At 37.6% G+C, this 18,010-nt stretch overlaps 1 protein-coding gene across 3 annotated transcripts in view; it reads right to left on the bottom strand.

The window, feature by feature from the left end:
• Positions 1-18,010, bottom strand: part of SEMA5A (semaphorin 5A) — a 341,520-nt gene that overhangs the window by 204,545 nt on the left and 118,965 nt on the right. For all 3 annotated transcript variants that reach the window (XM_026842316.1, XM_026842312.1, XM_026842315.1), the window contains exon 4: positions 11,152-11,251. In XM_026842316.1, coding sequence (XP_026698117.1) covers positions 11,152-11,251 — 100 coding nt within the window. The remainder of the gene's footprint in view (positions 1-11,151; positions 11,252-18,010) is intronic.

Raw genomic sequence — 18,010 nt, 5'->3', positions numbered from 1 at the left:
AACAAATACATAAACACAGTGTCAGCCTGAAGAAAAAAAGGCTGAAAGTTATGGGGGGTCTTTTTGGTAGAAAAATAGATTTGTATCCTATGCAGTAGAGCACAACACTTCTACCCATTAATATATCCAGTGTGGAATTAGAAATATTGACCCTGTAAGTGTTAGGGAGACTAAAATATCTATATTCATTTGAATGAGCCAAGAGCCAGAGCTAATTAGTGTATATTTTTCAACTTCCTGTGGCTGCCAATAACCAATTAAAATATTATTTTCAGCCTCATAAAGCCAGCAAAAAGAAAATGGAATATGAAGAAAAGCAATGTGCAAGACATAGTAAAAGCATTACACTTTAGCACCATAGAGGTAACTGGGCAAATGGACAGCACAAAGCGACTGTGACTACATAAATAATGCTAGGATAAGTGCCAAACTAGCACTTGGAGAGCCATCAGAGCTAATCCTACGTAAATGTGCCCACTTCAGTAAAACTTGCAAGACTACGTTTGGCTCTACAAATACAATAGTTTAACATTCTAAGGTATGCATCTCTAACATGAGAACTCGTTTAGAAAGGACATGTATTAGGGAAAAAAAAAAAAATGAAAAGGTGTGACAGTAAAAAAACCCCACACACTTAATATATTAATAAATCCGGCAGTCCAAAGAAAAAGTCAATGCTAATTTTCATTACATGTGCAGAGCCATTATGCTTCCCGTGAGACAGGTGACAATACTTTTTTCAATATGTTATTGAGATTATGCTCTGGATTGGCATTTTTCAACCTCTGTTTAGCTTTATTCTAGTGAATTTATGCCTTAAAGGCAACAAGGGATGTGAAATAAAAATGACCAAGTACATTTCTGAAGTATAGATACAGACCTTTTAGCACACGACCTGTCTTCTGTCCAAATATGGTGGTAATAAAAGCAAGACAAATAGTACTTTATATTCTGGAATTAAACTGATTTGACACTGGCGGTAATTAGTAAATTTGTTTCCATTCAGTGCTTAATGAATGAGGAAAGCAAATATGTTTCATAAATCTGCAAACAGAAGGACACAGTAATGAGAAGAAAACACAACTAACTGAGATAAAGCAGCATCCTATATTCCTTCAGAGAGCCAGCAGGCAATAAGCATTTTGCTTTACATTCACAGCACTGAACAACTTTTCTAGCTGAATTATGATAACTATAACCTGTTAATCAAGAGCTTTCTCAAACTTAACAACAAAGACTTCCACTCTCATCAGTGGGAACTGAAAGAAGCACCACAAAAAGCACGCTCGTCACATTCATGACAATAATGTATTTCGATCTATTGCAGTGAATACATTCAGTATGACTACAGATAAAGTATAAAATTAATCTTCTGTATGTTCCTAAACAAGTCCATGTCAAAAATCAATTGAAAACCCTTAAAGATTCAAAAGTATAGCATGTTAGTAATGGTTGTTAAATCCAGCACTTCACCCTTTTCCTTTCTAAAGCAGCAAGATATAAAACATGAATGCAACAACAAATGCTGTTGCATTAAACAGAGATGTGAATTAGAAGAACGTCAAGATGGCACATACATCTTAGGAAAACGTACTATAGATTAAGCTTCTGAAAAACTCATGAGATAGCAAAGAAATCCCAGCCACCTCAAGCCTCCATATGCATCTGCAATTGGAAGACTGAATCAATAAATAAGGGCTACAGCAAACTCAGAAACTCAAAGCACGACCAGACATGCTGCCACATCTCCTGGAAATAAAGCAGTAAACTGTGCACTTCTTTCAAGAAACTATTTCATATGAAAGAAGAAAATTTTATTGAATTTACTGGAACTAAAAAATATTAAGACTGAAAATGAAATTTAAAAGCTCTGTAAAATTCAGTTATTAAGCAAAAAGTCACGATTCCACAATCAAGATGGGAAAGTTCTGAAAAAAAGTTAATTCCAATTCTGCAGTGTAGTAAAATAAGCGATTACAAATAAAAAAAAAAAAAAAAAAAAAAAAAAAAAAAGAATAGGAGGAAATGAGATATTCAATATAAATAAAAAATTATGTCAAGGTACAATAGGAAAAATAAGTGAAAAAGATAAGAATGATAGATTGAAAATAAAAGAAACCTAATCAAAGTGGTCTTGAACTACTGTATGAAAATGGTCAAATTACACTAATGAAAGCAGAATGGTTGATAATTAATTTTTTGTCTTCATGTTGCAGGAAATATAAGCCTCAGCAAATGAGAATAACGAAATTAAATAAATAGCTTAGTGATAAATGCTAAAGATGTGAAAACTGCAAATACACAGAGAGAAATATTTTCAGACTATCAGTTCATGCCAATTCAACCTAAAAATTATGGTGATGTGATTTTGGTCTTCTTATTGCTCTTTTTTCATAATTTCTGAAATTACAGGCATTCTTGAGGAATAAAAGACTAAATATATTTTATTAGCATTCAAAAGGGCAAAAAAGAAGACTCAGGTGATCATAGGCTGACCAGCAAGACACTGAGCTTGACAAACAGAATAAGAAAAACACTACTGGAGCAAATTAGGAAATAATAAATTAAATTAATCCACTCAAAGGTCCTGTAAAATCTGATTTCCTTCTCTGATGGTTGCTCATCAGGATTAGCAAATCTTACTATATTCACATGCACTTCCCTGTGGCTCCACATAGAGCCCCAGCAGCAACTAGAGATCCTAAGAACATAGCGCTCCTGCACAGATGTCAAACAACAGCCAGTCACCACTTCTACATATTTCTTGCCATGGGCTTCTCCAGGAAAAGCAGAAAGTCACCAGTGACCTGTTCCTGCAGTTCTGGAGCCCACTCTCCTCCTGAAGTCCCATCGTGCCATGTCATTTCAAATCTGAACTACCATCTTCTCCTGTTGGTCCCTGCTTCTCACACAGAGCACCCAAGTTCCCCAGCCGGATATGGCCTCAGGATGTTTGTCACCTGTGCCCCTCTGACACGTGCAGATCAAGGCTTTTCTGAATATTATGGATTAGTCCAGATAAATTTGTGAGCTTACTCAGCTATTCACTTAGTAAGTTGTTGTTAGGTTCAACTTTCTCCTGAAATATCACCTCATTCAAAACGTGAACTCTGTATTGTGTAACTGTGGCTGACCAGATCTTTAATACTTTTAAATGTTGCAATACGCACGTCAGTCTGGAGAAGAGGAGGCTGAGGGGAGACCTCATCGCCCTCTACAGCTACCTGAAAGGAGGTTGCAGAGAGCTTGGGATGAGCCTCTTTAACCAAGTAACAAGTGACAGGATAAGAGGGAATGGCCTCAGGTTGTGCCAGGGAAGGTTTAGACTGGATATTAAGAATCATTTCTTTACAGAATGGGTTGTTGGGTGTTGGAATGGGCTGCCAATGGAGGTGGTGGAGTCCCCATCCCTGGAGGTGTTTAACAGTCAGGTTGACATAGCGCTGAGGGATCTGGTGTAGTTGGGAACTGTCAGTGTTAGGTTAATGGTTGGTCTGGATGATCTTCAAGGTCTTGTCCAACCTTGATGATTCTGTGATTCAAAGTACATCTCACTGTTTTTTACGTTTTGGCAGATATGGCATACACGGTACAGGACCCACCCACATAAACAGCCATGCAAATCTTATTTGCCCTTTCATGATTTCATTATTCAACATATTAATCTTCTGTTTCTTTCCAAGATTAATTAGAAATTAAATTTAAATGCCGCTGTTAAAACTCCTCAGGGGGAAAAAAAAAAAAAAAAAAGGAATGGGCTTAAACAGAAATTTTAGACTGTTCACATTTTTTGTGGCCTCTTTTCTTACAGTAATCTCTTTTGGCACATAAAGTTTGCTTGAGCTGTTTTTTTGGGGGGAAGGGAGAGCAGAAGGAGAAGGTAACAAGTCTAAGGTAGCTCAAGTTTGGACTATTTTTTGACATTTTATTATTTTATTAGGAGAAGAAACTGCAACAACAAAATGATCAAAATTATGTAGGTGATCACATTACTGCTAAAGAAATTTAAAGGAAGGTGTGTTACTAACTCGGTGGCCCACATTTTCAAAGCCAGCCTTGAATTTCCCTCCTGTGATCATGCTGTAATATTCTGGTAGAGCTGTTAGTTTCCAACAAAGCCCTTTCCTTCCGTGGAAGCTCACTGTACATGGGAAATTCAGAAGCAGGATGAAAACAAATGTAAGCGCATGATGTCAACACATCTCTATATAAAACGCGGTCTTGTTCCCATCAGATTTTGAGAGGTGAAGGTCAAGTGCACAATATGCATCATTTCACTGTTAAATTTTCTGACTGCATTCTTTGAATGAGGAGTGAGACCCACACACCCACCTAGCATCCAAGCAGCCCTCACAAGCTGAGTGCAGCCACAAGGGCACTACAGTAACTCATTCAAGGCACCAATGCTTCAGAGGCAGGGAAAAGACCTTCACAGACCTGACTGCTGCTCCAAGTGGTACTGTTCTAGGACTTCCATATCATGATTATCATCCTCTGGTCAGCTGGTAGCTCCCTGCCCTGCAGTTCAGTGCCCTAAAGGCACACATACAAGTAGACAAGTTCAGCAAGGACCAAACTGCTGGCAATGTAGGACAGAAACTGTATGTTTGGACTAACATTCATTGCATAAGAAAGGAGCAGCTAACTGACATGAGAACCAGGAACCAAGAGAAGGCATAAATTACTGTATTCTGCAGCAGGACATGTACTACTGCTATCAGAGATCAAGTGTGTATACATTAAGTCATTACTTCAATTAAAGACAGGTACCTTCAGAACACTACTCATCTGATGCAATTTCTGAAGATGGCTTACACTGAAATAGCAGTGTTCTCTGACGAAGAAGTTCCTTTTACCCCTGCCATTTCTCTTTTCATGTTACCCTGAGTCAATTCCAGGGCTCCTCTGATGATGCATCATGTTAGTTCCACTAATTAAAATGGCAAGACATTAAATCAACACAAGAAAAGGAGTAATTTTTGTGAGGTTAGTGAATTGGCTAGTGTTACTCTGCAGCCAGACTATTACCAGATCTTGTGCAAAGGAGAAAACTGCATAGTGGAATAAGGCATGAGCAGGAGAGGTATAAAGCATCAGCTTTTAAAAATATTTAGGAATCCATTAGCAAGTTAGGAAAGAGAAGCAGTAGGGGGAGAAAGACCTTCATCTTTTCACAGCAGTAGGATGATAATTTCTCTTAGATTTACCATTAAACCACACCTTAGATTAGATCAGATCAGTCAGTGGAAGGACAGACATTGATTACCCTGCACCAAATGTTAAATGAGCAATAAAACCCAGATGGACATTCAAAGAAATGAATTGGTGCCTGTATATTCTCCCAATATGTAGTGCTCAGAGCATCTCATTAACAAGAAGCTCTCAGATTCTCCTGCTGGGAGCAGACAACAGCAAGAAGCAAACCTGTACAGTTATTTATTCCTTTATTAGATATTCTTAAACCACTGTTAATGAATACTTTAATTTGCCTTTCTGTTATTATGGCAAGAATTGGTAATGGTTCAAATTAACATTCCCAAACACACATCTAATTAAGTGAAAAGGCATACTGTTACAGTCTACCAAAATGGCTAGAACACTTTTAAGAATTTTTGATTTATAAAAACTAGAGCTAAGTGTTTATTGCATTGTCAGAGAACAAGAATTTTAAATGGCAATGCCAGGGCAATTCAGACACTGCTATATCCTTCCCCTGAGCTCGTCCTTTCCCGCCTCAGTTGACCTTTCCAAGAGAGAAAAAAAAATGCTGCAGAACATATGGCAAAGCGCTTCCACACAGGAAAAGAAGACAAGGTTGTTCTTGGGGAAATCCATGAATCTCCATGCTTACTGGCATTTCAAAATACAGAAATCATTATCACATTTGATTGGAGGTTCAGTCAGTCCACTAAATAACACATAGAAAAATATTCATCTGAATATTTTATCAGGATTTAGCAGAATAAAATGAAGAAGCAGTCTCTCTTTTCCTTGAGCTTACTGAGGAGCTAATGCCCTGAGAGTAATCCTTTGCTGATGCCACTTATTTATAAAAGTAAATTCTACCCTGCCATATGGGTTTCTTTTAAGAAAACAAATAAATTCCCTAGAAGGTTTCGGATTGCAGGAGAACTCATTTATTTTTATCTGCCAGGTCATATATGATGTTAAGAACAATGCCTGGGGCAAATTTCAAAGATACAGCTTCACGGGAACATAGCTACATTGCACTGTGTCAAAAGCCAATAGTATTTAGAATGTAGTAACAACTGTTTTACATCCATACTAAATTTTCTCTGTAGTGTTTCTCATTAATCTATTTTTTTTTTCTTCCATTTCACATAAATGTATAATCTCATACAATTTAGCACATACCTATTAAGAAAAAAAGTTCCTTTCACATTAGATCTAGACCCAATTGACATAATACTGAAAAATCTGTCACATTCTTCAAATGCAAATTTTAAAAGCCAGCAACCATAATAAAAATCATTCTTCTTCCCTTAATTCAGCTTCATAAACTGAACTGTAATCTTCATTTGTCTTTACTATGCACTTTGGGCTGTTTGATCAAAGTCAGGCAAGATAAATTTCCCCCTTTACCTTTTCTCCTGCCTGTACCCAACCCCTTCAGCGCACTACCCCATTTCTCAAACCTATCTAAATGATTTTTTCTACTCGGATAATATCTGAAAAAACGTCCCAGGCAAGCAGGGCAACTGTAGGTTGCTATTGAGATCCAGGTTAACTCATCAGTCATTTCAGAAGATATTCCTCTCCCTCTGAAGCCCTCACCAATGGTACAGATATATCTCCTTTTTCACAGCAGACTGACAGAAGACCAAATGACACTGTTTTAAAACAAAAGTATTGCAGCACTTATGGTTCAGATCCAATATATGTTCTTAAGACCTGTTACACTGGAAGGTATTAATGTTTGTCAAGTCACTCTGACACAAAGACAAGTGCAAGCCTTGTTAAACTTGAAAGCTGTGTTAGCTCCCTTTACAATTAAAACAGGAGGTATAATTGAACCTGTACCATATAGTAATATTAAGAAACTAAAGCAGTCACTACTAAAAGGCACTGGACTTCACAGTAGGAAATGCATATGAGTGTGACATATAAAATAAAGACAACCCCCACAGATGAGGTACGGGATTTGTGAGGAATTTAAAAGGTGAACAACAAGATGAACTGCAGTTACTTGTTTCTACTGCATACATGACTGTGCACACTCTAGAAGTAAACCAGACTCAAACAAAACCAAATTGCATTGGAATCAGCGGCCTCTCCCCCTAACGGGGGTGGTGGGAGAGGGAAAAGTGTGGCAGGGCTCCAAATCTTAGGCAACTCCTCAACACAAGGGAAATACCAGTGCCAGTACTGGATGATTAAAGCGAAGGTATGTGCTAGTACTGGAGTAGTAACATTCACAGATCACTTCAGTTGGTGTAAGGAAACTGAAATAAGGCTAGGAGACTCCAAATTAATTAACTCAAGTTCTATAGGAGAACTGGACATTTTGCAGAACAAGATAAATATCAACCAGAAACCTCTCACAAGGACTGGAAGACAGCTTGCGGAGGCATGGGGCAGGTGTAGAGAAAATTGTAAAAAACCTGGTTTTGCACACCAATTATAGAATGCCCACAGACATCAGAAGACCACCTTTACTTCCAAAACCGGACAGGCAAGACTAATCTTAGTGATATAGGACTAGGACTAGTAATTACCTTCACAGTCATTGTCTGTTATGGCAAATATTACAGAATAATATCCCTTTCATATACTTAGAGATCTCCGTCTCAAAAATATTGCTGTTCTTGTTTTGTTCGCACTGGTAAAATAGGACAAAACTCATTGTTTCTTGGCTAAACTATTCATGGCCAACTTAAACTGATTCAGTTTTCTGCCAACACTACTGTGTAACTTATACGGCTATTTCCTTTCCTAGATGCGCCTGCTGGATGGATTTATGGGCAGGTGCTGTATACATGTTCAGGCTTTGTTTTCCTGAACTACAATTCCAACTCTCTTCATTTGCCTTTTAGCAGCCCTTCCCTACATCTCTTTCGAATTTTGATTAACCCTGTTTAAACATACAGCTTAAAGTCTCTCAAGGACCTTGTGCGATGATATCAATAGTTCTCTGCCACTACAGGAGACACCTTTTGAGGCATCATGGGATCATATCTGTCTTTTTATGTAGCTGCATGACACTGGCAACTCCTAACAGGAATCCAGTATGGATCCCAGCTGGGATCTTCACTACCTTGCTTATGAACAAAAAGGAGCCATGAATCTCATCAGACTGTAGAACTTCAAAAATAAAGGAGAATCACCTGCAGTGAATATCAGTGATGGAAAAGGGATTTAAGAATTTCCAATTTTGTCAAACTTCCAAACAAAAACTGTATTTTGTTTGGTTTTTAAGATAAAGAAATTTGAAGGAAGAGTTCACTAACCTCCATTAAGGTGAAAAATAATCAACTGTAAACTTCAGCTGAACCAGGACACAGCTCCTGGTTGTGAAAACCATTCCCCTGGTGTAGAATAACACCACCTTACCAAACCAGAAGCCTAGAGGTGCAAGCATCACCTCCTGTTTTTGTCTTGATGCTGGACAAGTAGATCATAATGAGAGTACTTCTCTTGGTAGTATATACAGAGTACTCTAAGTTTATTTGTAGCTTTGCCATGTGCTCCATTGTACATTTCCCTCCTTTATCACTGATTTGGTAGATAAAGGAATACCACATTAGAGGGCTACAAATTATCACAACTGAACAGGAACTTTAAACTGTGCAGATCTTACTGAAATCACATTGTACAGCTATTAGTTTTTCAGTACTAAAGTATTAGTACAAGATAATAATATATATATATATTATTATATATATTATTATATAGTTGGAATATTCTAAGAGAAATAACTGTATATCAAAAGATACTTCACCAGGGAGGAGGAATTAACAGTGCATTCTCTTCACTGTCTTTATGCGAGCACATTTGTGGCTTAGGATAAAATTAATTCCTCTAACGGCTCTTCAGATATATGAATCCTGTGAAGCAGATGTGCAAGAAGCTTGTAGTAAAATTTTATCCACAGGCCATAGCACAAGTATGGTAATATTAATGTTCTGTTCAGATGGCCCCAGGTGAAAGGTAACTACAAATAGTGCATTAAGAAAAAGGAAAAAAAAAAAAAAAAAAAAAAAAAAAAAAGAAAATCAGTGCAGCTATTTGAGATTATGAAAGGCTGCAAACACCACTCCTGCAAATGAGCCAAAAACATCATATTCACAGCAAACAGATTCATTCTACATGGTAGCGGGGACTACAAGCAGAAGGTACATAATCAGTAAGATCAACACTTGTATTTTTGGGACCACAGCATCCCGACAACAGGTTGCTAGTCTCTGAATCTATGACTCCATGACATACAGTGACTTTCACCATATAGTCTGGCACAATGCTTCAAGAAGAGAAAAATGTGTAGTGAAAAGGACATACTAATATCAACAATATGTAGAGTTAGAGAAACCCACTGGCAAGTGTAGTCATTCTAAAGCGAGGTTTTCATGGCCAAACACAACAGTGCTGTGGAAAAGCTTAGAATTTAGAATGGAAATACAGAATAAGGAAAGGAAAAATCCAGTAAATTCTATGAACGAATAACAGCAAGCTATATTGGACTGTGGAAAACAAAGATTTTTGTTAGGATTTTTAAAATACTGAATATTTTTAATTTTTGCAATTTTAGATATAACTAGATATATGAAGCTCTGAAGCAGCATTAGCTTAGAGAATCCAAATGAATCCTACTGCTTTTACTTATTGGGTTTTTTGAAAAAGGCAGCTGGCATTTTTTTGTAGTCACTGACTATTCAACAAAGTCATCGAAAGCTTTTCCCACAGTAATTCAAAAGGCTTCATCAAAAGCACATGTTTAAATGAGCATATCCTTTGCTGAGATTTGGAGCCCAGATGAACAGTACAGAGGAAAAAAAAATAAGAGAGAAGGGAAAAAAGATTTTTTTTTTTCATCAGTTATTGAGATCTATACAGTGTGCATTGATCCAACACACAATTCCATAGGACTGAGGTGGGGCTCAGACAGCTCTGACTTACACTGCCTGTCTTTACAGAACAGCGTCAGTTGACAGCCTCATGCCTCATTTCATTTGGCAGTTTACAGAATAGAAAAATCAACATGAGTTCAGAGAATATCCCACTTCAGGTGGGCCAGAGACACACACACACACACACATATATATATATATATATATATATATATATATATATCTCCACACTCAGAAAGTTTTGCTCCTGTAGATAAGCAACTTCCGTTGGCACATGAGAAAAAAATGCATTTTATGAATCTTAATTCTGAACCTCATTTTCAACAAAGAAACAAATTGGGAAACAGAAATAAATTCCAATGCTAAATCTAACAGAAAAAAGAAGTGACAAGAACATTCATAATTAAAGAGTAAAATATACTCAGAAGGTAGATTTAAATATTACATTTAGATGGTTACAATTTTTTGCCAAGCAAAATGTTTTACTACACTTCATATGCTAAAAGAAGGAAAAATAGTCTTCAAGGAGTGTCACTGCTTTGAAGTTGACACCTACGACACTGTTACTGTTGATCACAGCTTGCAAAGTACTGTCCTGCTGTGCAAAAACTATGATTATCATCAACTTTACCACTAATTCAGCAGTCTTTAACAGATCGTTCCTGGCATTGTACTGAATAATTAATAGAATCATCCAAGCACAAAAAACCATACTGTGTAGCCAAATTTGGGATCATCTTAAATCTTATCCTATGGTCACTTTTGTCACATTGTCATACAGCATCTGCCTGTTCTACTGTATGCATCCAAAGTTTGAGTCCTCCAGGGCAGTCCTCTTAAAAATTAGAATAGCGTAAGTTATTAGGATCCTTGAAACCAAGCAGTTCATCTTTTAACTTTGGTCAGGAATAAGAGAAATAAATATGCATAATGTTCATTTTAGTGGGTCTGGAAGGCAGGGAAGACACATGAAAGCAATCTGATGCTAAAATTTGCCTCAATATTACTTATCAGCAAAGAACAAAATCCAGTCTGATGCAACATGAAAAGAAAGTAGATTTCTCACCTTGCTCCAGCAATAAGCTCTTTTTGTCCTGGGTCAAACGTTAACTGTGAGAAGTCCACAGCATCTTCTGCTCTGAACACATGTAACCAAGGGGCAATTTCTAAAAACAATGCAGAAATACAACTGTTACTGTAAATGTCAAAGTTGTAGTATATCAGGTAGCCAACATTACATTTGCAGATACTGTGGGGCTGCAAGTTTTCTCAGTATGGTCCTCTAAGGAAACATAGGAGACTTTTACCATCATACCATGTAATTTACACTACAGGCCTGTAAAATATATGTAACAGTCACTCGATATACACTTGAATGAAGTATTCAAATTTTGGTCCGATTTATAAGCGAGATGAGGTGTTACTCCATAGGTAAAGCAGAAAACATCACAGTACAACTGGAAGTATACGCAAGTGAAGTCACATTAGTTTTCCATGCATCAGAAGCGGCTGAGGACTAGGAGTTTGGGTTTATTGCTCCGTTCTTTAAAAAAGGATCTGATCAAGGGGAAAGCAATGAGAAAAACAAGCAAATTTGACTTTTCATCTTTTTTACAATAAAAGGTTTGAGACATAATGGATGAAAAAGGAAAAATGCTTGACATTCAGGTGAACTTTTTCGGGTTTTAACCTGCCTTTCTCTGACGAATTTAGTGCTACTTAAAACAAGGCAGAAAAGTGACAGAGTTGCTGAAAATCAGCAAGAAGTATTATTTGTATTCAGAATACTAATCTATTCCTACTTTCAAAGTTAAACACACATAAATAACTACACACCAAATCCTTAGTATTAGCATTATTAGTAGTTACTTTTGCATTCATACCAGTAGCTGGATACACAACAGTATGGCTAATAGAACACTAACATTGTGCTAGGAACACAGCAAAATTTTTAATTTTTTTTTTTTTAAAGAGACACACAAAATACATGAAATTGCTATAACAATATAAATGGTTCTTTAAAAAACATGCAGTTGTACAAAAGCCTCATCCTCTGTAGTTTCTTTCCCAGTTCTCAGGATATGGAAGCATTTCTCTTAATTTTTTTTTTAATGTAGTCACAAAGCAGTGGTCCAGAGTGAATGTGAAAGATGGAGAGGGCTATGTATGTATGGCTCAACAGGCTGTGGAACAGTCTATTTGAAGACTACAGATGTGGAACTGACAATAAATAGACCAAAGGTGACCACATGGTTGTGACTATTTAGAATACAGAGTCAACACCAACCCCCCTGAGAGTGCCGTGGCAGTGTAATTTTTGATACTGGTCTCACCAGTTACAGCTCAGGTTGCAAACACCCATTCTAAGCTCCTTTCTTTGCTCATAAGCGTATTTTTCCTTTTGCAAACGTCTGGGTTGAAATAATCCATGTCTGGTGCCTGTGTCAGGATGATTTGTTCCCGATTTAAATATTAAAGTTTTAGCACAAGTAGGTCATCTATCCCTAAGGAGAGCGCCCAGGAGAAAAATGTTATTCTGTGTCAAAACATGTTCAGCCATTGCAGAGAACCATTAAACGCACTGTGCAGAAGCTGTAGCGTCATATGCTCTGGAAAAACAGATGGAAGCATGCAGCAGAATCACTTGGGTGTCAGAAAACTCACTTCTGCATTTTTAATGACAGCCTGTATGCATCTGGGCAATTACAGGCCTGTAATGCCAGTCTGTACACGTTCTGCAGAGCTTGTAGCTAAATTCACTGTTGATTCCATCTGCACTGGACAGGCTCTCAAATCAGGGTCTGAACACTGGATGGGAAAAGGGGATGGGGCCACACACCAGATAATTGTGATTACTACTGCCATCAGCTACTACTGCAGATGTCGTGCACAGAACCTACCAGGTTTCCATAGCTGGAAAAAAAAATATACACACGTACATACATGTATATGTTATAGGCCTGTGTAGCTTTATACATACCTTATTTACCTATTTGTGTATATGGCTACACAGACAAGTCCAAAAGAGTCACTTCACTTTTTTGTACTTGATTTTGCAACCTTAACCTTTCAGTCATGCATTTTGTATAAAACAATCAATTGCTTTAGAGACAGAAGAGAGTATCCAGGTCGAAAGGCCAACCAAGCCAGTGGGCAGAGATCTCAAGAGGGGCTGGAAGGACAACCCAGAGCATGAGTTTAGTGCCTTAGCTGTTACATTCCCCTTCCACGTGGTTGCCCAAGCCATGGGAATTGCTGCCTTACACATACGAGGAATTTGCACTCTGCAAGTGGGCTCTCTGGGCTCTCTCTGCCTGTGCTCGCACCCAGAAGTTTCTGCCTCTGAGGTACAATCTTGCAGGATCACACACAAGTCTACTCCTGAACTGCCAAAGTAAAACTTGGGCTATCAGTGTATTAACATGCAAATTTGTATTGCTGTGAGCAAATACGCAGAGCTGAAAATGCCACTGGCTCAGCAGCAGCTCTGCACACAGGTGAAGCCAGACCCACCCTTCAAATAGCAGACTCTGAAAGAGAGACAAGGCAAGCAGTTGAGAACAGGATTACTTCAGCTCCACACTGATAAGAAAAAAACCTTGTTTTTTTCCCCATAGCATGGGTAGGCCAGGGACATTTCAGTACACGGAGCTATTGCGATGCCAGAATACTATAGAGAAGACTGAGATTCAAGGGTACAGTTCTCTTCCACTGGTCCTGCTGTCTCAGCAAGGCACAATAAAGCTTCAAGGTACAGCAAGCAGGTGATTGAGACTATTACCAGATTTGGAGCAAGGGGGCAGAGGCCAGGCAGGGCAAGGCAAGCTCAGGCTAGAGAACAAGAAGGGAATGAGGACTTGCTAAGAAATCTCTCTGAAATCTGATTCCCCTCTGTCCCTCCAAAATATAAATTATTTTACCCTGTCTTTTTTTGCATTCAGTAGTGTTCTTGCTTGAGGGAATAAGGTCAGGAAAAGCAAATGGCAGCTAGAGCTGGTTTTTTTCAGCAAACACTCTGAAACTCTCTCTCTCTCTCTCATGTGTGTCACAGTGGCATCACATGTCATGTAAGAATAAGCCTTTATAGGACAAAGCTATAACTTTGTGATATTTCTGTAAGGAAAAAAAACAAAACAAAACAACAAAAAAAAAACCCACTACCAAAAACAACTACAAGCAAAAAAGACCATCAAACAAAACCCATGTAACGGTAAAAGTAAAAAATTATGGGTAAAGTTCTGCACTGAGTTACACTAAATAAAATTTATGTAACTAAATCTACAAAATAATTACATTTATTTTCATCTAAACAGCAAAATCTAGCTGAAAAGCCTTAGGTAAACAAGACCTTGTTGCGAGTTATTTCCTTACAGTCAAAAATGCATAACAAGCTATTAAAGGTCTATAATTTATTTTTCTTCTAATTAAAAACTCATGATAAAGTAGCAAGCAATAATAATTTCACTTTATTAATGGTTTTCACGTAGATGCAACATGACAAACTTTACAAAATAACACAGCTATAGATTTTGTATACTACAACAGGAGCATAAATAAATTTTAAGTTAATTAAGCTGGCTTGCTGACACATAACCTAACCATACCGTCTGCTGATCACAGGTGACAAACAGCAACACCTCTCCCCTTTCCAGTTCTAACCTTCCCGTTCGTGGCATTCTTCTCCCTTTCCTCTCTGTTCTCAGTTCATGTGCAGCACAGTAAAATACCTGGCCCTTTAGTGACTTCTCTCTTTTTACTCCTGATACCAAAACCCCTTATTCAGACACACCTTCAACCTGGATTATTTTTTTTTCCCTTTTAAAGCTAAACATGCATGTTTGCCGTTCCACAGACATCGGTCTCAGACTTAAAGCTGTCCACAAAAACTGTATCAGAGCATACATTCAGTCATGACGACAGCTGGTCTCCAACACACACTGAGTCCTTTAGGTACATTTGAGACATACTTATCCTTAGTAAAAAAAGACTTTTTTTTTTTTTTTTTAATTACTATTACTGGACTGAAATCTGCAGGCCTTAACTCAAAAACATTCCCAAAAGGAAATGCACGCTTTCCCATAGAACTAAAAGACAGATATTGAAAAAGCTGAATTCTGAGAAAGCTAGGGCTCTCTTTCACATGCTGTGAATCACATGCTGTGTGTTCTCCTGGGGGTTTCAGGTTTTGTTAGGTGTTTTCAGTTTCTTTTAATAGCTCAGATTTAATAGGAAACAAAGTTTGCCATGGCTCATAAACCCAGAGCAAAGCAAACGTACTGCAGCCCCCTCAGCTCCTAGGAAAGATCAAGGGAGTGTCCTAAAAAGCTTTAGAGACAAAAGAGGTTAACAATCAAAGCTGGGCAGGAGGACATCAGATACTCATACAAAAAATGAAAGTTCAGGAATCTGTCTCAGTTTTACTTTAAATTTAGTATCTGCCCAACAAGCCAAAGCTTGTTTGGTTTCCATTGTCCAAGGACTTGCCAAGGGCTGAACTCTACTGTTCTTTGCAAATGAAATAGTGAAGTTCTCTCTAATCTAAGTTTCATTATTCAGCAATTCAAAGTAGAGCTACAGTAAACAGCAAAATAAATTGAGAAATTACTAAGAGTGGTATGTTTAGAATTGAATCCAGAAGTCACCTTCAATGGTAAATAACAAAGTGAAAACACAATACCAACCTCCTGATTTCATTAAAAAATTAACATAGATATTAAAAAATCTCAGTAGTGTTTATGGTGTACGTATGTGACACCTCATGCCATGGCGTCCTTTTTGAAAACAGCGAGCACAAAGTTAAACATATGTGCAGTACCACCTTCTTGAAGATACTCTGTTAGCAAAAAAATAGTAATACCACTACAGTTGAAAACTAGCAGATTTGCAATATTAACAAAAGTCTCTGGGTGGCATCGGTACGACAAATTCACTAATCTTATAATAAGAAAATTAAAATATACTACCGCATGTTAAAGTTATTTTATAATTCAGTGTATCTAATCTAAGGGTGATACAAGAATCCCCATCTTTCTGAAGCTTTATAATTACTTTAGCCTAACTTAAATCTTCCTTTCCTGTGATACTCAGTTTATGTTACTATCCTCTTCAAAGGCAGTGAGACAAGTCAGAAGTCTCCACAGTGATGTGCCACTCCGTTACATCACCCCCAGTGCCCTGGTGCCAACCCCATTATCCCCAGGGGAATCTATAAAGGGATGTGTCATGGCTGGCAAGAGGCGATCCACATGTTCACTCATTCAGCATGCCCTGTTTCAACATTTATTCACAACAGTCACTCTTTAAGGGCACAGTTTGGTGCACTTGTAAACGCTCTGCTTTGACACTTCAGGACACCATGGTCCCTGACTATTTTAAAAATAGGACTGAGAGTAACAAGACTTCAGTAATTTCTGTGCATCATTGGTATCAATTCAGTGTGCTTGTGAAGTCCTCATTTTAAAATTTCTATTGTAATACAAATGTATCCATGAATAATATATTCACTCAGAACAACTTAAGGAAAGACAAACTTTACTCTCTGTTGGAGAAAAAAAGAGAAGAAAAATGGCATGCCAGAACCTGTTACATCTTTTATGATTTACTTTTGTCTATATTTTTCTTTAACATTTCCAATAACCAGTCTTTTCTAGCTCTTTCACTGTATCCTCTCCGTGCAGAAATGCCTTAAACACACCCTTGCTGGTAAATCATTGACTCACTACAGATGAAAGGAAAAAAGGTACTGCAGCTCAGGAGAAGAAAGCAAATACGTGCAAACGCTATTCTACAGGTTCCAACAAGGCAAATACTATTCCACAGGCTTCATCATGAGAGTTCAGCCAAAAAGGAGTTGTACTACTGAAAACAAACACAACTTACCCCTGCTTATGTTTGTAAACCACATAACTTATTTTCTAGGACTTAATAAAGGAATGTGTTGCTCAGCATTCATGTACAATGACTCCATGTTTTGAAATAATTTTGATCACTAAGGTTAAAAAAATAAATAATGGGAGGAAATCAGCTATAGTTACAAACATGGAAGTCACAATATAAGATATCATATGCAGGTGTTTTTTTCCTCAGATGAACTTCTGAAAACACAGCCGCAAACAGACTTCTAGCTCAGGCCTCAGGGCTTGTCTGGTTGTCACTGTAGTGGAAAAAAACCTATGCTACACCTAAAACAACTACCTCATGCAGTCGAGGCAGTGCCATGAAGCTCTGTAACAACTACAGTGCTACTATTTCTGGTACACAGTATTTAAACCCATATAAATGCAAGTTATTCTTTACATATTTGTAAAGTCACCCTTTACATAGTTTTACTTAATGTACATTATTGTACATTACTTAATGACTTAAAGTCATTCTTTACGCATTTATACTTACTTTGGACCAATTTTTTCCTCTATCCTAGCTTACCGCTGTTTCAAAACAGGCCAAAATGGGTATATTCCTGTTGGATGCATTAACCATAAAATCATCAAAAGTGCCATTTCTATTGAGAAAGACAAGCAAAGACAAGACAAGCAAATCATAAACCAAAAATCTCATCTAACAAATGTAGTAAACACAGCAGATATTTTTTTATTTCTCTTACAGAAAAGAGCATTCTAGGAAATGTAATTCAGCAAAAATACGCTAACTCTAATCATCTCAAAATCGGAGCACAAATATCTGCCCTGCTACTTGTTATTCTTCCATAAGGCCCATAGTAGAAGCTGAATCCTTTGAAGACAGCAGTTCAGCGCAAAGCAGAGAAGGCCTGCACATTACAGGCTGCTTTTCCAAAAACCTGTAATTCCAGACATATGCTTTCTATATCCAGTGGTATGTTGGCAGACCTGCTTCCAGGACCATATACCTCCTTAGGTTTATGATCCTGACTGCTTAGGCAGGTTGTCTTGCAGAAGTCAACTAAG

This window comes from Athene cunicularia (assembly GCF_003259725.1).
Source record: "Athene cunicularia isolate RWA chromosome 2 unlocalized genomic scaffold, athCun1 chr2_part1, whole genome shotgun sequence".
NCBI lineage: Eukaryota > Metazoa > Chordata > Aves > Strigiformes > Strigidae > Athene > Athene cunicularia.
Note: the sequence above shows the minus strand (reverse complement) of the source record. Positions and strands in the feature narration are given on the sequence as shown.